The sequence below is a fragment of the Camelina sativa genome, chromosome 6 (assembly GCF_000633955.1).
Source record: "Camelina sativa cultivar DH55 chromosome 6, Cs, whole genome shotgun sequence".
Lineage (NCBI taxonomy): Eukaryota > Viridiplantae > Streptophyta > Magnoliopsida > Brassicales > Brassicaceae > Camelina > Camelina sativa.
This window is the reverse complement of record NC_025690.1, coordinates 18,816,828-18,834,708: the sequence shown is the minus strand read 5'-3', so window position 1 is coordinate 18,834,708 and position 17,881 is coordinate 18,816,828. Positions and strand designations below refer to the sequence as shown.

The 17,881-nt window shown below is 40.3% G+C and overlaps 2 protein-coding genes across 3 annotated transcripts in view; one reads left to right on the top strand and one right to left on the bottom strand.

Moving 5' to 3' along the window:
- On the top strand, positions 122–4,955 carry LOC104792223. Of its 2 annotated transcripts, XM_010518317.2 has the most exons (6): positions 122–1,012; positions 2,711–3,226; positions 3,357–3,538; positions 3,620–3,843; positions 3,951–4,284; positions 4,385–4,955. In XM_010518317.2, the coding sequence occupies exons 1-6, from the start codon at positions 643–645 to the stop codon at positions 4,847–4,849; spliced, it is 2,091 nt and encodes a 696-aa protein (XP_010516619.1). In that variant the 5' UTR covers positions 122–642; the 3' UTR covers positions 4,850–4,955. The 2 variants fall into 2 exon arrangements, with proteins under 2 accessions (XP_010516619.1, XP_010516620.1); XM_010518318.2 differs by lacking the exons at positions 2,711–3,226; positions 3,357–3,538; positions 3,620–3,843; positions 3,951–4,284; positions 4,385–4,955 and adding exons at positions 1,659–1,840; positions 1,922–2,145; positions 2,253–2,674 and having other exon boundaries at positions 122–1,528.
- Positions 5,037–17,881, bottom strand: part of LOC104792222 (ABC transporter C family member 2) — a 13,865-nt gene continuing 1,020 nt past the window's right edge. The window contains exons 2-28 of the mRNA XM_010518316.2: positions 17,460–17,851; positions 17,184–17,362; positions 17,046–17,085; positions 16,777–16,933; positions 16,294–16,408; positions 16,104–16,209; positions 15,794–15,850; positions 15,518–15,583; positions 15,135–15,209; positions 14,598–14,705; positions 14,075–14,209; positions 13,826–13,932; positions 13,647–13,740; positions 13,264–13,431; positions 12,903–13,043; positions 12,601–12,801; positions 12,281–12,379; positions 12,029–12,181; positions 11,627–11,900; positions 8,919–9,042; positions 8,533–8,713; positions 8,067–8,390; positions 7,429–7,894; positions 6,400–6,812; positions 6,040–6,285; positions 5,534–5,948; positions 5,037–5,398 (exon numbers count right to left, since the gene is read on the bottom strand). Coding sequence (XP_010516618.1) covers positions 5,301–5,398; positions 5,534–5,948; positions 6,040–6,285; positions 6,400–6,812; positions 7,429–7,894; positions 8,067–8,390; positions 8,533–8,713; positions 8,919–9,042; positions 11,627–11,900; positions 12,029–12,181; positions 12,281–12,379; positions 12,601–12,801; positions 12,903–13,043; positions 13,264–13,431; positions 13,647–13,740; positions 13,826–13,932; positions 14,075–14,209; positions 14,598–14,705; positions 15,135–15,209; positions 15,518–15,583; positions 15,794–15,850; positions 16,104–16,209; positions 16,294–16,408; positions 16,777–16,933; positions 17,046–17,085; positions 17,184–17,362; positions 17,460–17,789 — 4,872 coding nt within the window. The 5' untranslated portion in view covers positions 17,790–17,851 and the 3' untranslated portion in view covers positions 5,037–5,300. The remainder of the gene's footprint in view (positions 5,399–5,533; positions 5,949–6,039; positions 6,286–6,399; positions 6,813–7,428; positions 7,895–8,066; positions 8,391–8,532; positions 8,714–8,918; positions 9,043–11,626; positions 11,901–12,028; positions 12,182–12,280; positions 12,380–12,600; positions 12,802–12,902; positions 13,044–13,263; positions 13,432–13,646; positions 13,741–13,825; positions 13,933–14,074; positions 14,210–14,597; positions 14,706–15,134; positions 15,210–15,517; positions 15,584–15,793; positions 15,851–16,103; positions 16,210–16,293; positions 16,409–16,776; positions 16,934–17,045; positions 17,086–17,183; positions 17,363–17,459; positions 17,852–17,881) is intronic.

The following is a 17,881-nucleotide window of genomic DNA, read 5'->3' as shown; positions in this document are numbered from 1 at the left end:
AAAAGTGAAATTGAACAATGTCTCTTTCTTTGTACCAGGTTCCATGTCATAACCTGTGCTAAAATAAAATAAATATATATATAGTCATGCAATTTTGCTTTCTGAAATTTCTAAACTCATTTCCTCTCATACTATCTTTCCACATTTGTGTTTCTAATTGAATCGTTTTTATTGCTGTTCTTTTTTTTTTGGGAGCTCGCTCTTGGACCAATCTTTTGACCTTTTTACGAAGTTGGTGTTTCCGTGGATCAAAGTCTCCTCTTTTACCTTTCTCTTCGAACTTAGTTTCTCGAGAGAGAGAGAGAGAGAGATAAAGGCGGTTCCTTTTAAAAGATTAATCATTCGCGAGCTTCGTTGGTATGTTCTCCGAAAGCACATTGGAAGATTAGTTTGCTGTCCTCTCATCTCATGCCCTTAGAACACTTTCTCTGAAAGTGACGAAAGCAACAAAACAAAAATAAAATAAGGAGCTTTCGGTACTCTTTCTCCAACCCTTTTTGCCTATTTCTGTTTCTGATGAAATCTGTAAGTTAAAAAAGCTTAGGCCTTTGGTTTGAATCCGTTGTACATTTTCAAAGAAAGAGCTATTTTTAGCCATCCTCGATTTTGAGATTGTAAGTGAAAGAAGGGAAAAGGGAAGAAATGGGTTGTGCTGCTTCAAGCATTGATAATGAAGAAAAGGTTTTAGTGTGTAGGCAGAGGAAGAGGCTAATGAAAAAGTTATTAGGGTTCAGGGGAGAATTTGCTGATGCACAGTTGGCTTATCTTAGAGCTTTGAGGAACACTGGTGTTACTCTTGGGCAATTCACCGAGTCTGAGACCTTGGAGCTTGAAAACACTAGTTATGGTTTAAGTTTTCCTTTGCCTCCTTCGCCCCCTCCTACACTGCCTCCTTCACCCCCACCACCTCCTCCATTTAGCCCGGATTTGAGAAATCCTGATACTAGACATGAATTGGTTGATGATGAGGAAGAGGGTGCTGCAGATATCGATGGTGGTAACGACGGAAGTGGTGCTACTCCTCCGCCTCCATTGCCGAATTCTTGGAACATTTGGAACCCTTTTGACTCACTGGAGCTGGATAATCATCCAAATGGTGACAATGTAGTTACACAAACTGTGCTGAAGAAAAAACAACAAGTTCAGCAAGCTGAAGAGGAGAATTGGGCGGAGACGAAGTCTCAGTTTGAGGAAGAAGATGAGCAACAAGAAGCAGGAGATGATTGCCTTGATTTAAGTGTTCATCAGATAGAGGCTATCGGTGGCTGTGACACGAAGAAGCCACGGCGTTTAAAGTTTAAGTTGGGAGAAGTTATGGATGATAACTCATCCATGACAAGCTGCTCTGGTAAAAGTCTGCAGAACACTCGTGTGACTGATTGTAGGATCAGGAAGACCTTAGAAGGGATCATCAGAGAGTTGGATGATTACTTTCTAAAAGCATCGGGTTGCGAGAAAGAGATAGCTGTGATAATAGACATCAACAGTAGGGATACTGTTGATCCTTTCAGGTACCAAGAAACAAGAAGTAAGTGACTCACTGAGAATTTACTTGATATTTATCAACGGTGACCTAAATTTTTAAACTTTTTGGGTGTTGGACCAACCACAGATTCTGATTCGTGTTGTATATGTTATAATAATTATGTGGCTCGCAGGTAAAAGAAGCAGTTCTGCAAAGGTATTCAGTGCATTGTCATGGAGCTGGTCTTCAAAGTCTCTTCAGTTGGGAAAAGATACTACAACAAGTGGTGCTGTTGAACCCTGTAGGCCTGGAGCTCACTGCAGCACACTTGAGAAGCTATACAAAGCTGAGAAGAAACTTTACCAGCTAGTCAGAGTAAGAGATAGTTGATCCAACTCTTTTCGATGTTAGATTATCAGATTCAACAAGAAATGCTAAGTTTTATTCTCTGATCAGAACAAAGAAGTTGCCAAAGTGGAGCATGAGAGGAAGTCTGCATTACTGCCAAAGCAAGATGGGGAAAACTATGATTTGAGCAAAATGGAGAAGGCACGCTTGTCTTTGGAGAATTTGGAAACCGAGATACAACGTCTAGATGATTCCATAACTACAACAGGCTCCTGTATGCTTAACTTGATCAATGATGAGCTATATCCACAGCTAGTTGCTTTAACTTCTGGGTAAACTCCACGACCACTCTTTTGCTGGCCATCTTATTGGAAAGCATGCCTTATATGCGATTTGCATATACTGCTTCTCAAGATTTCTTTGGTCTTAATATGCACAGGCTAGCACATATGTGGAAAACAATGCTCAAGTGCCATCAAGTCCAAATTCATATATCCCAGCAACTGAACCATCTTCCAGATTACCCTAGTATAGATCTCAGTTCGGAATACAAACGACAGGCGGTTAATCAACTAGAGACCGAGGTTACTTGCTGGTACAACAGCTTTTGCAAGTTAGTAAATTCTCAGCGGGAATACGTGAAAACACTCTGTACGTGGATCCAACTTACTGATCGCCTCTCTAATGAAGAAAACCAAAGAAGCAGCTTGCCTGTTGCTGCTCGTAAGCTCTGCAAAGAATGGCAGCTTGTATTTGAAAAGCTCCCTGATAAGGTTCTCTAATCACTTGCAACTTATATATATTTTTTCTGGTTCTTGGCTTTATGAAAGCCGTCTTTAATATAAGCAAATGCAACTCTTTTGGGTGGCGCAGGTGACTTCAGAAGCCATTANAGTGGTGCTACTCCTCCGCCTCCATTGCCGAATTCTTGGAACATTTGGAACCCTTTTGACTCACTGGAGCTGGATAATCATCCAAATGGTGACAATGTAGTTACACAAACTGTGCTGAAGAAAAAACAACAAGTTCAGCAAGCTGAAGAGGAGAATTGGGCGGAGACGAAGTCTCAGTTTGAGGAAGAAGATGAGCAACAAGAAGCAGGAGATGATTGCCTTGATTTAAGTGTTCATCAGATAGAGGCTATCGGTGGCTGTGACACGAAGAAGCCACGGCGTTTAAAGTTTAAGTTGGGAGAAGTTATGGATGATAACTCATCCATGACAAGCTGCTCTGGTAAAAGTCTGCAGAACACTCGTGTGACTGATTGTAGGATCAGGAAGACCTTAGAAGGGATCATCAGAGAGTTGGATGATTACTTTCTAAAAGCATCGGGTTGCGAGAAAGAGATAGCTGTGATAATAGACATCAACAGTAGGGATACTGTTGATCCTTTCAGGTACCAAGAAACAAGAAGTAAGTGACTCACTGAGAATTTACTTGATATTTATCAACGGTGACCTAAATTTTTAAACTTTTTGGGTGTTGGACCAACCACAGATTCTGATTCGTGTTGTATATGTTATAATAATTATGTGGCTCGCAGGTAAAAGAAGCAGTTCTGCAAAGGTATTCAGTGCATTGTCATGGAGCTGGTCTTCAAAGTCTCTTCAGTTGGGAAAAGATACTACAACAAGTGGTGCTGTTGAACCCTGTAGGCCTGGAGCTCACTGCAGCACACTTGAGAAGCTATACAAAGCTGAGAAGAAACTTTACCAGCTAGTCAGAGTAAGAGATAGTTGATCCAACTCTTTTCGATGTTAGATTATCAGATTCAACAAGAAATGCTAAGTTTTATTCTCTGATCAGAACAAAGAAGTTGCCAAAGTGGAGCATGAGAGGAAGTCTGCATTACTGCCAAAGCAAGATGGGGAAAACTATGATTTGAGCAAAATGGAGAAGGCACGCTTGTCTTTGGAGAATTTGGAAACCGAGATACAACGTCTAGATGATTCCATAACTACAACAGGCTCCTGTATGCTTAACTTGATCAATGATGAGCTATATCCACAGCTAGTTGCTTTAACTTCTGGGTAAACTCCACGACCACTCTTTTGCTGGCCATCTTATTGGAAAGCATGCCTTATATGCGATTTGCATATACTGCTTCTCAAGATTTCTTTGGTCTTAATATGCACAGGCTAGCACATATGTGGAAAACAATGCTCAAGTGCCATCAAGTCCAAATTCATATATCCCAGCAACTGAACCATCTTCCAGATTACCCTAGTATAGATCTCAGTTCGGAATACAAACGACAGGCGGTTAATCAACTAGAGACCGAGGTTACTTGCTGGTACAACAGCTTTTGCAAGTTAGTAAATTCTCAGCGAGAATACGTGAAAACACTCTGTACGTGGATCCAACTTACTGATCGCCTCTCTAATGAAGAAAACCAAAGAAGCAGCTTGCCTGTTGCTGCTCGTAAGCTCTGCAAAGAATGGCAGCTTGTATTTGAAAAGCTCCCTGATAAGGTTCTCTAATCACTTGCAACTTATATATATTTTTTCTGGTTCTTGGCTTTATGAAAGCCGTCTTTAATATAAGCAAATGCAACTCTTTTGGGTGGCGCAGGTGGCTTCAGAAGCCATTAAAAGCTTTCTGATGTCAATTAAATCTGTTATTCATCAACAAGCTGAAGAATACAACCTGCGGAGGAAATGTAATAAACTTGAAAGGAGGTTGGAGAAAGAGCAAATTTCACTGGCTGAAATCGAAAGAAGGCTCGAGGGAATTTCAGCAATGGAAGAGGAGGAATTAAGCTCAACGAGTTTGGGTTCTAAGCATCCGTTGTCAATCAAACAAGCCAAGATTGAAGCCTTGAGGAAACGAGTGGACATTGAGAAAGCTAAGTACTTAAACTCAGTCGAGGTTAGTAAGAGAATGACACTGGACAACCTCAAGTCAAGCCTTCCCAATGTGTTTCAGGTGTTGACTGCTCTTGCTAATGTCTTTGCCAATGGGTTTGAATCCGTTCATGGCCAAACCAGTACAGATGTTTCCAAAACATCCCAAGATTCCGATGAATCTCAACCCTAAAAAAGGACCTCATTCCCTTCTTGAGGTTTCAGGAGCTTGCTTCTTGATGTTTGTTTCTTTCTAGTGCTACAGTGATGAGGTTTTTGTATATGAACGACTGTAGAGAAACTCATGTTTACAACTTTTTCCAGCTCCAAAATTGCATGACAAGTCCTTAATTATAAACACTCTCTAGTCTCTATCATCAAATCTGAAACGGGGGTATTATTGGTTTCCGAGTATTCAAGAATCCCATTTACGAGTCAGAAGGATACTCAAGTAACTACTCTATTTAGTAGGAAGTACACAACAATGGTTACTCTATTTAGCAGGAAATACACAACAATCTTTGATTTTCTTTAGTTTAGTTTATGAGAATGGAACTTAAGGAATCCAAAATTCTTAATTTCAGTCAAGGTAAGAAAATGTTTCTGTAGGAAGGACGATGATACCTAGCTTAACTTGAACTTATCTACATCTCGACATTGTCCCAGTCAAATGAATTTCCTTCGAAATTGTAATCTGGTTGTTGCATTCGGTTCCTTGCCAATCTACTCATCACTGCAAGCCCTGAAAATATAGACAGCAGAAAACAAACGTTCAAGATAAGAGCACGAAAATGGACTTTAATGTTTCGGTGTGATGATTAAGATTTTGCATATAGAATCATATTTGTAGAGAGATTTCTATGATAAATTTATTTACCTTCAACCATTCTATAGAGTGATGACAACCATCCCTCTCTAGAGATATTATGTTCCTCAAGAGACTCTGCAATCTCTTTGTCGTGTTTCCCCTCGAGAACACTGCGCAGAGTCACAACCGCGTCGTTTGTTCTCTTCAAAATGCTGCTATCATCTTCAATTTCAAGGCTTTGAAGATCGTTGTGCGACGAAGTAAGACTCGCAGCCAAAGCAAACTGAGCGGCTGCAGCCCAGCGAGAAGAAGCTAACCACTTCCTCTGGCCTTGTACGTGTTGTGAGTCATCTCTGGCACGCTTGTTGTCGAGAACTAAATTACGCAAGTACTCAGCATTCGCAGCTCCAGTGCTTTGAACCATCTTCGAGAAAGAGCTTCCTTCATTTGAAAGAAGGTTCTCCGGTGAACTAAATTCTTGAACCTGAGTTGACAATTTGGAATAGAACAGGTTAACTGAGAAACAAGTGGAGTGTGAGATTGAAAGAGTGAGTGTTTGAAAATCAAGTTCATACTCTTCCGGAATCAAGGACGAGAATTTTGTCACAGTCAATGATGGTATTGAGACGGTGAGCGATGATGAGCATCGTGCATGACTTGAATTCTTCTCGGATAGTCTTCTGAATGAGGGCATCAGTTCTAACATCAACAGCAGCAGTTGCTTCATCAAGGACGAGTATCTTAGATCTCCGCAACAGCGCACGTGAAAGACTCAACAACTGCCTCTGTCCCACACTGAAATTCTCTCCTGCCTCGGAAACCTGAAGTGGAACGCAACAACAAAGACTCAAAATCAGTTATTACCATTTAAAAAGGAGACTCCATATTAATACAGGTAGCCATTAAATCTCAAGATACAAATGGTAGCTGAGTACCTCAGCATCAAGACCAAGAGGATTTCTGCGAATGGTATCCTTCAAGTGTGCCCTCTCTAGAGACTCCCAAAGATCAGCATCATTATGTTCACCAAATGGATCGAGATTGAATCTCACAGTTCCTGAGAAAAGAACTGGTGACTGTGGAATGATCCCGAGCACTTTACGTAGGTCCATCAGTCCAAACTTGCCAATGTCACACTCGTCGATTAAGATCCTTCCTTTTTCCACCTCCACAATTCTAAATAACGCATTCAATAGGCTTGACTTCCCAGCACCAGTCCTTCCAACAATCCCCACTTTGTCTGTTGGATGAATGAAGAAAGAAACCCCATGAAGCACAGGGGGTAACTGAGGGCGGTAACGGAGAACAACATCCTCAAATTTTATGGATCCAGATGATGGCCATCCAGGAGGTGGACGGTTGTTTTCAATGACAGGTGGAGCCTCTGGCGGTGTCTCTATATAGTTGCCAACACGCTCGACTGCGTTTAGACTATTCTCCGCCAAACTCGCAAGTCTCAAAACACCTGTTAACAAGCTAGTAATATTTAAGGCATAACTGAGAAGCAAACCCATTGTAGATGCAAATTCCTGTTGGTTCTCCGCTCGTCCATTCTGCATGACAGCAAACGATGCTGTCAGCCAAATCATAAGACCACCAAGAGTTTCTAAACGGATTCCGAGCCACCGATTGGCACCCATGTTGACAAGAGTGAATCTGATGTTATTATCCATTGATCTTCCGTTGATTTCAGCCATCCGATCATATGCTTTGTAAGCACGGATAGTTGATAAGCCATTCAATGCCTCTCCAAACTGTGCATAAACGGGCGATCTTGAAATTGAATCCATACGCTTAACCTCACGGGCAGTGTTCTGCAATAAGAAAAATGGTTAACACACAACACATGTCCAAGACTTTTGCTGTCACATATGAGTGAAGACAACTTAAGGACCAAAGGAACTCGAAGACATGACAAATAGATCAATCAATCATCTGTATACTAGAANATGATGGCCATCCAGGAGGTGGACGGTTGTTTTCAATGACAGGTGGAGCTTCTGGCGGTGTCTCTATATAGTTGCCAACACGCTCGACCGCGTTTAGACTATTCTCAGCCAAACTCGCAAGTCTCAAAACACCTGTTAACAAGCTAGTAATATTTAAGGCATAACTGAGAAGCAAACCCATTGTAGATGCAAATTCCTGTTGGTTCTCCGCTCGTCCATTCTGCATGACAGCAAACGATGCTGTCAGCCAAATCATAAGACCACCAAGAGTTTCTAAACGGATTCCGAGCCACCGATTGGCACCCATGTTGACAAGAGTGAATCTGATGTTATTATCCATTGATCTTCCGTTGATTTCAGCCATCCGATCATATGCTTTGTAAGCACGGATAGTTGATAAGCCATTCAATGCCTCTCCAAACTGTGCATAAACGGGCGATCTTGAAATTGAATCCATACGCTTAACCTCACGGGCAGTGTTCTGCAATAAGAAAAATGGTTAACACACAACACATGTCCAAGACTTTTGCTGTCACATATGAGTGAAGACAACTTAAGGACCAAAGGAACTCGAAGACATGACAAATAGATCAATCAATCATCTGTATACTAGAACTTAATTATTTAAATGCCGCGGTTAGAAGGTATATTACCTGGTAATAAAGATACGCTCCATAAAACAAGACCAGGAGGGGCATGATGGCCCATAAGGACAAAGTGCTTACAATGCCAATCAAGACAACAGTTGAAATGAGCTGTGAGACTTGACCCATAAACATGTTTACAAAGACGGCCACAGTTCGATCAATATCACCCAGATCTTTTGCGAATCGATTGATTATCCGTCCTAGTGGATTGGTATGAAAGAAGGACATCGGGGCCCTTAGTATGGAATGAAGCATATTGTCGTGTAACTTCTTAGCTGCATAAAGACTGGACATAATCAACCAATATGAATTGGTCAATGTCACCAAAACCTGAAAGCAAGAAGAAAGAGTCTCAGCAAAAATATCCCTAACTTTAACTTTTTCCACCTCCGCCACTATTTTCTCAAAGTTACAGCTATATATGTTATGTTGTTATCTCATCATTCATTCATCAAGAAAATCTAATTCATACCTGTCCAAACGAGAGAAGTGCATATATGAGATTGTAGAAAAGGGGTCCATGACTCTTTGGAGTTCCTGCATCAGTCCACTCACTCAACCACGTGCTGCTGCTAACACGAAATACTTCTGTCAAGACGTAGCATGAAAGGAGAATCATCACTACCCATGCCCCTCCAAGTGCATCCTGGTACCTGTAAACATGGTAAGACTGGAAAAGTCATTTTGGTATTCCGCAGTTTCAGCCAATATACATATGGAATAATGCTTTGTTTGTTGTAAAACACATCAAATAAATGGACTTGTTGGACCAAGAAGAAATACATACAGATACAGTTTCGACTTTAGGGGAAGTTGCAAACAGATATTAAGAGTGCAAAAGCCAAATGTTCAAGTTACCTCTTCAGGACTCTCCAACTCACAACTCCGGTTTCACGTTCTTCTTGCTTGATGAGGACAGATTTTCCTCCTTTTTTATTTCCTTCCTTGGATTTCTTATCGTCACTTCCATTCATCTGAAGACCATNTACGCAAGTACTCAGCATTCGCAGCTCCAGTGCTTTGAACCATCTTCGAGAAAGAGCTTCCTTCATTTGAAAGAAGGTTCTCCGGTGAACTAAATTCTTGAACCTGAGTTGACAATTTGGAATAGAACCTGAGTTAACTGAGAAACAAGTAGAGTGTGAGATTGAAAGAGTGAGTGTTTGAAAAGCAAGTTCATACTCTTCCGGAATCAAGCACGAGAATCTTGTCACAGTCAATGATGGTATTGAGACGGTGAGCGATGATGAGCATCGTGCATGACTTGAATTCTTCTCGGATAGTCTTCTGAATGAGGGCATCAGTTCTAACATCAACAGCAGCAGTTGCTTCATCAAGGACGAGTATCTTAGATCTCCGCAACAGCGCACGTGAAAGACTCAACAACTGCCTCTGTCCCACACTGAAATTCTCTCCTGCCTCGGAAACCTGAAGTGGAACGCAACAACAAAGACTCAAAATCAGTTATTACCATTTAAAAAGGAGACTCCATATTAATACAGGTAGCCATTAAATCTCAAGATACAAATGGTAGCTGAGTACCTCAGCATCAAGACCAAGAGGATTTCTGCGAATGGTATCCTTCAAGTGTGCCCTCTCTAGAGACTCCCAAAGATCAGCATCATTATGTTCACCAAATGGATCGAGATTGAATCTCACAGTTCCTGAGAAAAGAACTGGTGACTGTGGAATGATCCCGAGCACTTTACGTAGGTCCATCAGTCCAAACTTGCCAATGTCACACTCGTCGATTAAGATCCTTCCTTTTTCCACCTCCACAATTCTAAATAACGCATTCAATAGGCTTGACTTCCCAGCACCAGTCCTTCCAACAATCCCCACTTTGTCTGTTGGATGAATGAAGAAAGAAACCCCATGAAGCACAGGGGGTAACTGAGGGCGGTAACGGAGAACAACATCCTCAAATTTTATGGATCCAGATGATGGCCATCCAGGAGGTGGACGGTTGTTTTCAATGACAGGTGGAGCCTCTGGCGGTGTCTCTATATAGTTGCCAACACGCTCGACTGCGTTTAGACTATTCTCCGCCAAACTCGCAAGTCTCAAAACACCTGTTAACAAGCTAGTAATATTTAAGGCATAACTGAGAAGCAAACCCATTGTAGATGCAAATTCCTGTTGGTTCTCCGCTCGTCCATTCTGCATGACAGCAAACGATGCTGTCAGCCAAATCATAAGACCACCAAGAGTTTCTAAACGGATTCCGAGCCACCGATTGGCACCCATGTTGACAAGAGTGAATCTGATGTTATTATCCATTGATCTTCCGTTGATGTCAGCCATCCGATCATATGCTTTGTAAGCACGGATAGTTGATAAGCCATTCAATGCCTCTCCAAATTGTGCATAAACGGGCGATCTTGAAATTGAATCCATACGCTTAACCTCACGGGCAGTGTTCTGCAATAAGAAAAATGGTTAACACACAACACATTTGCAAGATTTTGCTGTCAGATGAGTGTAGACAACTTAAGGACCAAAGGAACTCGAAGACATGACAAATAGATCAATCAATCATCTGTATACTAGATCTTAATTATTTAAATGCCGCGGTTAGAAGGTATATTACCTGGTAATAAAGATACGCTCCATAAAACAAGACCAGGAGTGGCATGATGGCCCATAAGGACAAAGTGCTTACAATGCCAATCAAGACAACAGTTGAAATAAGCTGTGAGACTTGACCCATAAACATGTTTACAAAGACGGCCACAGTTCGATCAATATCACCCAGATCTTTTGCGAATCGATTGATTATCCGTCCTAGTGGATTGGTATGAAAGAAGGACATCGGGGCCCTTAGTATGGAATGAAGCATATTGTCGTGTAACTTCTTAGCTGCATAAAGACTGGACATAATCAACCAATATGAATTGGTCAATGTCACCAAAACCTGAAAGCAAGAAGAAAGAGTCTCAGCAAAAATATCCCTAACTTTAACTTTTTCCACCTCCGCCACTATTTTCTCAAAGTTACAGCTATATATGTTATGTTGTTATCTCATCATTCATTCATCAAGAAAATCTAATTCATACCTGTCCAAACGAGAGAAGTGCATATATGAGATTGTAGAAAAGGGGTCCATGACTCTTTGGAGTTCCTGCATCAGTCCACTCACTCAACCACGTGCTGCTGCTAACACGAAATACTTCTGTCAAGACGTAGCATGAAAGGAGAATCATCACTACCCATGCCCCTCCAAGTGCATCCTGGTACCTGTAAACATGGTAAGACTGGAAAAGTCATTTTGGTATTCCGCAGTTTCAGCCAATATACATATGGAATAATGCTTTGTTTGTTGTAAAACACATCAAATAAATGGACTTGTTGGACCAAGAAGAAATACATACAGATACAGTTTCGACTTTAGGGGAAGTTGCAAACAGATATTAAGAGTGCAAAAGCCAAATGTTCAAGTTACCTCTTCAGGACTCTCCAACTCACAACTCCGGTTTCACGTTCTTCTTGCTTGATGAGGACAGATTTTCCTCCTTTTTTATTTCCTTCCTTGGATTTCTTATCGTCACTTCCATTCATCTGAAGACCATTTGTGTTCCCATTCGCAACTGGTTGTACTGCCGTTTGATCGGCCACAGCTTCTCCATTTTCTTCTGAATATTCTTCCACCTTCCCAGCATTTTCCATTAACCTCTGGAACAAAGGGCCATTATTGGATAGCTCTTCATATGTTCCTTCCTCTTTCACTGTGCCTTCATGGACAAGTACAATTCTATCCACTTGCGATAGGAAGTGGAGCTGGTTTGTAACAAGAACTCTTGTTTTCTGCCCCAATTCTCTTTTTATGCATTTTTCAAACACCTGAAACAATTAGTTCTAGAAATCAGACTGACAGTAGTGCCATAGTGACCATAAACAAAATGTTAGAGTACGTTAGATGCAAAATTGAAATAGACCAGTCTTATCAAAATGAATCAACGAGTTGGTACCTGTTGACCAACATGAGCATCAAGGGCACTTAAGGGGTCATCAAATATGTACACATCTGAATTTGAGTAAACGGCCCTAGCCATTGAAACCCTCTGCTTCTGTCCTCCGCTGATGTTAACACCTCTTTCTCCAATCTCCGTGAGATCACCACCCTACCAAGCATGACAAAATGGTTGAAACGAATTAAAAACACGAGAACAGGTAAGACAAATCCTTGTTATCAAGTACACGAAGTTCTCCTCAAAACTTACAGGCAGTAACTCTAGGTCATGCTTGAGTGCAGTCACATCAATGACCCTTTCATATTTTTCACGGTCAAAGGGAGAGCCAAACAATATATTGTCGCGTACCTACAAGTTTTATTAAGAAAATGCGTATTAGTCCTCTGTTTAAAACAGCTTAGAATCAAATACTGAAGAAATTATCCACTAAGTGTGTCCCGTAACTGACGCATTTTTGAACACATACAGTTCTACTATAAAAGACAAAAGAAAAACTTCAACATTATGTATAGCAAAAAAATCTGCAAATGTCAGCCCAACTTAAATGTAAAAAGAATAGAAGAACATACTGTTGCATTGAAGATCCATGAAACTTGTGGAATATAAGCAACTGATCCTCTGAGAGTAACCATTGCATCAGATGTTGCAGGAAGTTCCCCAAGGATAGCAGATATTAGAGAGGTTTTTCCTTCGCCTGTACTACCAACCACAGCAACTAAGCTCCCAAGAGGTACATCCAAGTTTATATTTGACAACGTCGGCCTATCACCCTGCAGATAAACACGTTTAGCTTGATTTTTGTACCTTTTATTGACAAAGGTAATAAAAGAAAGTGAAAGAAGGAACATGGTATAGAATACACAAGCGGCACCTTAGAATCCCAAGAGAAATTTCCATTTCTTATTGAGATGGCTGGCTGTCCGGGTTCAATGGGAGGATTTGGTAAGAGAATTCTCTCTTCTGTCGCCAACACCTCCTCCAATCGTTTTAAGGATACATTAGCATTTACCACCTACAAGTAAACACTAGTCAGCATTGGCATCTGTTTCTGGCACCAGAAAGTATACCCTCCGGCATGTAAATTTAAAATATGACTCACAGATTTAATAAACAAACGAGAGTAACTACAAGAACCAAAATTTCTACTTAAACACATGCATTGCAAAAGACCTCACTATTCTTCAGCACCAGAAATGAAAGAAATGGCTGCAGCAATAGATTCAAGAAATCACCTGAGTTATAATGTTTGGAAGCATGAACAGAGGAAAACGAAGCACAGCAAAGAGAGAGAGCGATGTAAAAGCTCGTGCAGGGGTCAGGTCTCCTCCAAGCAATGTGAACACACCAAATGAAACAATAGTCACGAGAACAGGAATGCTGTTCAGTATGAACATATTTAACTGCAAAACAAAGGCAAAACCAAGCAAAAGTTACAAAATAAACAATCTTAAGAATTATAAATTAAAATAGTCAATGCAATTTATGCAAATCATGCACAAACATTGCAACATATAGCCACACCCACAATTCCAATGTTTGAAGAACTTGAAGAAAGCTCACAACAAGATGATCAATATAAACACAAAAAGAGAAAAGTGGTATTATGCTGTCATACCGCTCCCAAAAGCTGTGATGTCCGGAACCAAGATAATTCATCATCACGTACAGTTTGGACCTTGGACTGGAAACTGTTTTCCCAAGCATAACACCTGTGGCATTTTGGTTTAGTACAAATTGCCTGCAAATTGATAACCATGCATCCCAGAAAAAGAATTGGTTTATAGAGTTTCTTACTTTACTGTATCCATTGCAGCTAAAACCTCATTCATAAGGCCAATTCGCTTGTCAGTACGATGCAGACCTTCCTTTGTCAGCTTTTGCATTTTGCTTATAATAACAGTCTGTTTCAAGACAACAGAGAAAAGTTAAGGAGACGGAGACGAAGAAACGGTAGCCTTTAGGTGTGCAAACGAACAAGTCAACAGTGGAGAGCAATATGAAATACAAAGGAGAAACATGAGGAGTTATAGAAGGTACGTGGACCTGTAAAGGGAACATAAGGACCAACAACAATGCACCAATGAGAGAGGCAACACCCAATTGTTGATAGAGGAGAATCAGTGCTACAATTATACGAAATGGAGCCGACCACATGGTGTGAAGTGATTGGCAAATTTGCTGCCACAGAGAGGGAAAAATTAGTACGAAGTACATCTGGTCGATTAGATAATTAATATTGATACCAGGCACAGTTGAGGAAAACATTAACCAAGACCCAGTTTTAGTTGGCATAAGAACAAACTATATAGAAGAAGGGAAAATCCAACTTCAAGACCACATGCAGGAAAGCAATCTTAGACCTAGCAAACAGATTCAGTAGATCACATGCAGGAAATCAATTATAAGTAAATGCAACTTTTTTGACCAAAAAGTGACAGTGACTGTAAACATTCAAGACCAGCTGCAGACAAAATTGAACATTCAAGCCCAGACTCGAAACTGTGAAATATACCCGGATATTGAGAAACATGCAAATTTGTATCAAAAATATGACGGAGATACGCACCTGAAGAGATTCGGCATCAGTTGTCATTAAGTTGGTTATCTTTCCCGTTTGAAACTTTCTACGGCCTTCATTAGTTAGCCTCAACGATTTGCGGAACACAGCAGCAATCTACAAAACGAATAAGTCATCAACAGGAAGACCAATTTTGCAAATCACCTACGTTCAAAATATCTTCCATTTTGTACAAAGGCAGCTGCATAACAATATTTTCACTAGCAAAGCATGAACTGAACCAGGAAGCTGAATTTGTATTTTCTAATGGAAGGATCTGAAAAAGGTGTAATTTCCAGAAAGAAAAGACAGCATACTCAATCATCTGAAACAGAATAGTGCTTTTGGCACAGACTTACTTTTGCATCATACAGTATATAGAAAAGAAAAACCATGTTTATAAGATATACTTATTCCTAAACAAATTATTTGTAATCATGGCTTTCAGCAAACAGATCTGCACTGGTATTTGCACCCAATAAAACAAACGGCAAAATGACGAACACCAGGTTGAAATTTGGAAGTAAAGTGAAACTTAAAATTTACCAGAGCAGATCTCAATCGGTAACCAACACGCATGACATTCTGGAAATATTGAGCTTCGCATAGCACCCCCAATACCTGGCAATGTTGTCATCAATATCAATCACTTGATAAATCCATAGCTTTAAGTCTCACCCTAAACTACATAAAGCCAGAACCTATCTAATATACAAATATTGAGAACTTAAGAGCAACAAAATTTAAAAGTAGCATTAGGGGACATCTCCTGTTTCTATTATAATCAATTTAGAGTAAACTTAGACCCAGCATACAGAGGTAGCACAGGTGTCAGTTTCACAACTTGATACGTCTACTATGGACAAGAATTAGCCAAGTTCATGGAGGAGAATTCAAAGAGAGAGAGAGAGAAGGACTTCAGTTCATACCACTCCAACAAAAATTGAGAACGCGTAGATGTAACCTTTCCAAGCTGGCTCATCTTCTTGCATTGACTGCATATAGTTAGAGGACCAAAATGAGAGATATTGTTAGATAAGAATATTGAAACAATACTAGGAGACTGAATCTACCAAGAAAAGTTGGTAGATGAGCTCGACTGTGATCCATGCGAAATGGAAGTTAGAAGATATTATGTCAACTAAATTCAAATAACTCACAAATTAGTACAACAATAACAACAAAAAAGATGGAGAAGAACAAACCTTTAAAAGTTGATTCAGTAAAAGAGGCCCCACAAATTGTGAGCAATCATTCCCGATCTGTGCATACAAATGTAAATAAATCTGTGTAAGTACAGTGAACCAGCTAAAAAAAATTTGAGAACGCACGACTTCCTTCTGATTGTCTGTCACACCATGTAAATTTTAAAGGACATTCTAAGGAATCAAGATTATTCAAACATGACATGGCACCAGTGACCATTGTACTTTAACCATGTCATCATAATAAAGAGAGGAAAGACTTTGGAAGCACGAATCAAAGAGGAAACCCGAAGGACGCAGAAGAAAGTACCTTCCAAAATCCTCCCCACCAAAACCTTCCTCCCAGACTATTATTCAATGCTCTCAACAGCCACGGTTGCGGTTTTTGCAGTTCCTTATCCCAGGATTGCTGGAAACTATAAAAGGATACATAAATTATCAAAAACCCATGTCAGTCACTTACATTACATTTTACAAGATTTAATCAGTATTACGAGTACCTCATGAACAGAGTTTCAGTCTGATCCCAAGTGTCCAGATGCCACACATCCTTCTCTGTTAGAGGCCTTTTAGATCCCAGAGTCATCAAGGGATTCATCCATGAGAAGAAGATTTCTGCGGCCAAACAAGAAAATGAAATGAAGGGGATCGGGAGAATCACAAAAGATGTCTAAGAATGGAGTGTGAAAAACACTGCAGTGTGGCAATATAGACTACGCTATGTCTTACAGTCACAATCAGTTTTTAACAGAACTGAAAACGAAGTTTAAAAGTTGAAGAATCTATAGCCGACTATTAATCTTCAAATAAGGAACAAATGACCAGTTATCAACTAGCCACACTTGAAATATATTTCTCGATCCATGGAAGTTGTAATAAGTTCTGAACATATACAAAATTAGGTTACGCAGTAAAATGCAGGAATGAGGTCAGAGATTATGTCTGCAAATTCTGATTAACGAAAATAATGTAAACTGACTTACTGTCAAATATATTTGCATGTCTCTCTGGGCATATTTGTTGTCCATCAGAAATCTCTTCATACTCATAATCATCAACAGTTTCATTACGCACTGGCATGTAGCCAGGGTAAGGATCCAAATTGGGAAGATGCATAAACAAGAGGATTCCAAACAGAACCTGAAGTAAAACCAAAATTCACCCTGATTTAGACATAGCATCCAATAAAGATCTATGACAGCGCTACGCTTCTACGATTTTGGACTCTCGAAAGGAGGCTAAGTGAGCTAACCTGAGATGCCACCTCACTTGCGTAGAGATACAGTACATAACTGCAATGAAAAAAAAGCATGAATTCACCCTGCTAAACCAGGCCATAAAAGAAGAACATTGACTAGCATAAAACCGTATAACTCCAACATTTACTAACCTGCTATAGAACTCCTTGACTGAGAGAACAAGATTTAGCAAGACAGTATCCCCCACGAGAGCATATATGACAGCAAACCTGACATACCAACGGAGTTCACGGATGTAAATTTTAGTTTCTATAAAAATCATGACCATTGCAGAACCCCAAGCAAAAGCTTGGACACCCAAACCAACGGCCTGCCAAAGAAATCACACAAAAAACAACACTATCTATTAGGCAAAACATACATAACGACTAATAAGAAAATATTTAAAACCAAACAAAAAAGGCCACCTCAAAAGGAGGAAGCCCCGGTCCATCCAAATCCAAAATTGAAATCCCCATGATCAATCTGAACAAAGGCTCAGCAGTAGCATAAGTAGCCAAGAGACCCAAGAAATAGTTATACAATTTTGACCTCAAGCAGAACCTCTCCACCTTGTGATCCTTCAAGGTGAGCCATATACGATACAAGCACAGAACCAACAGAACCAGTTGAGAGATACTAAGCACAAAAGAGTCAGTAGCACAAGGCGTGTATGCACCAAATGCATTAGCCACTTGCTTTGTCCAAACACCATTGGGCACCGGCTTACAATACCACTCAAACAGCTCAACCCCCATCTTTATCTTTTCCTGCTCCCTCAGACACAGTGCATCACAAGTCACCACACCAATTCACTACCCTGCAAAAAAAAAAAAAAAAAAAAAAAAAA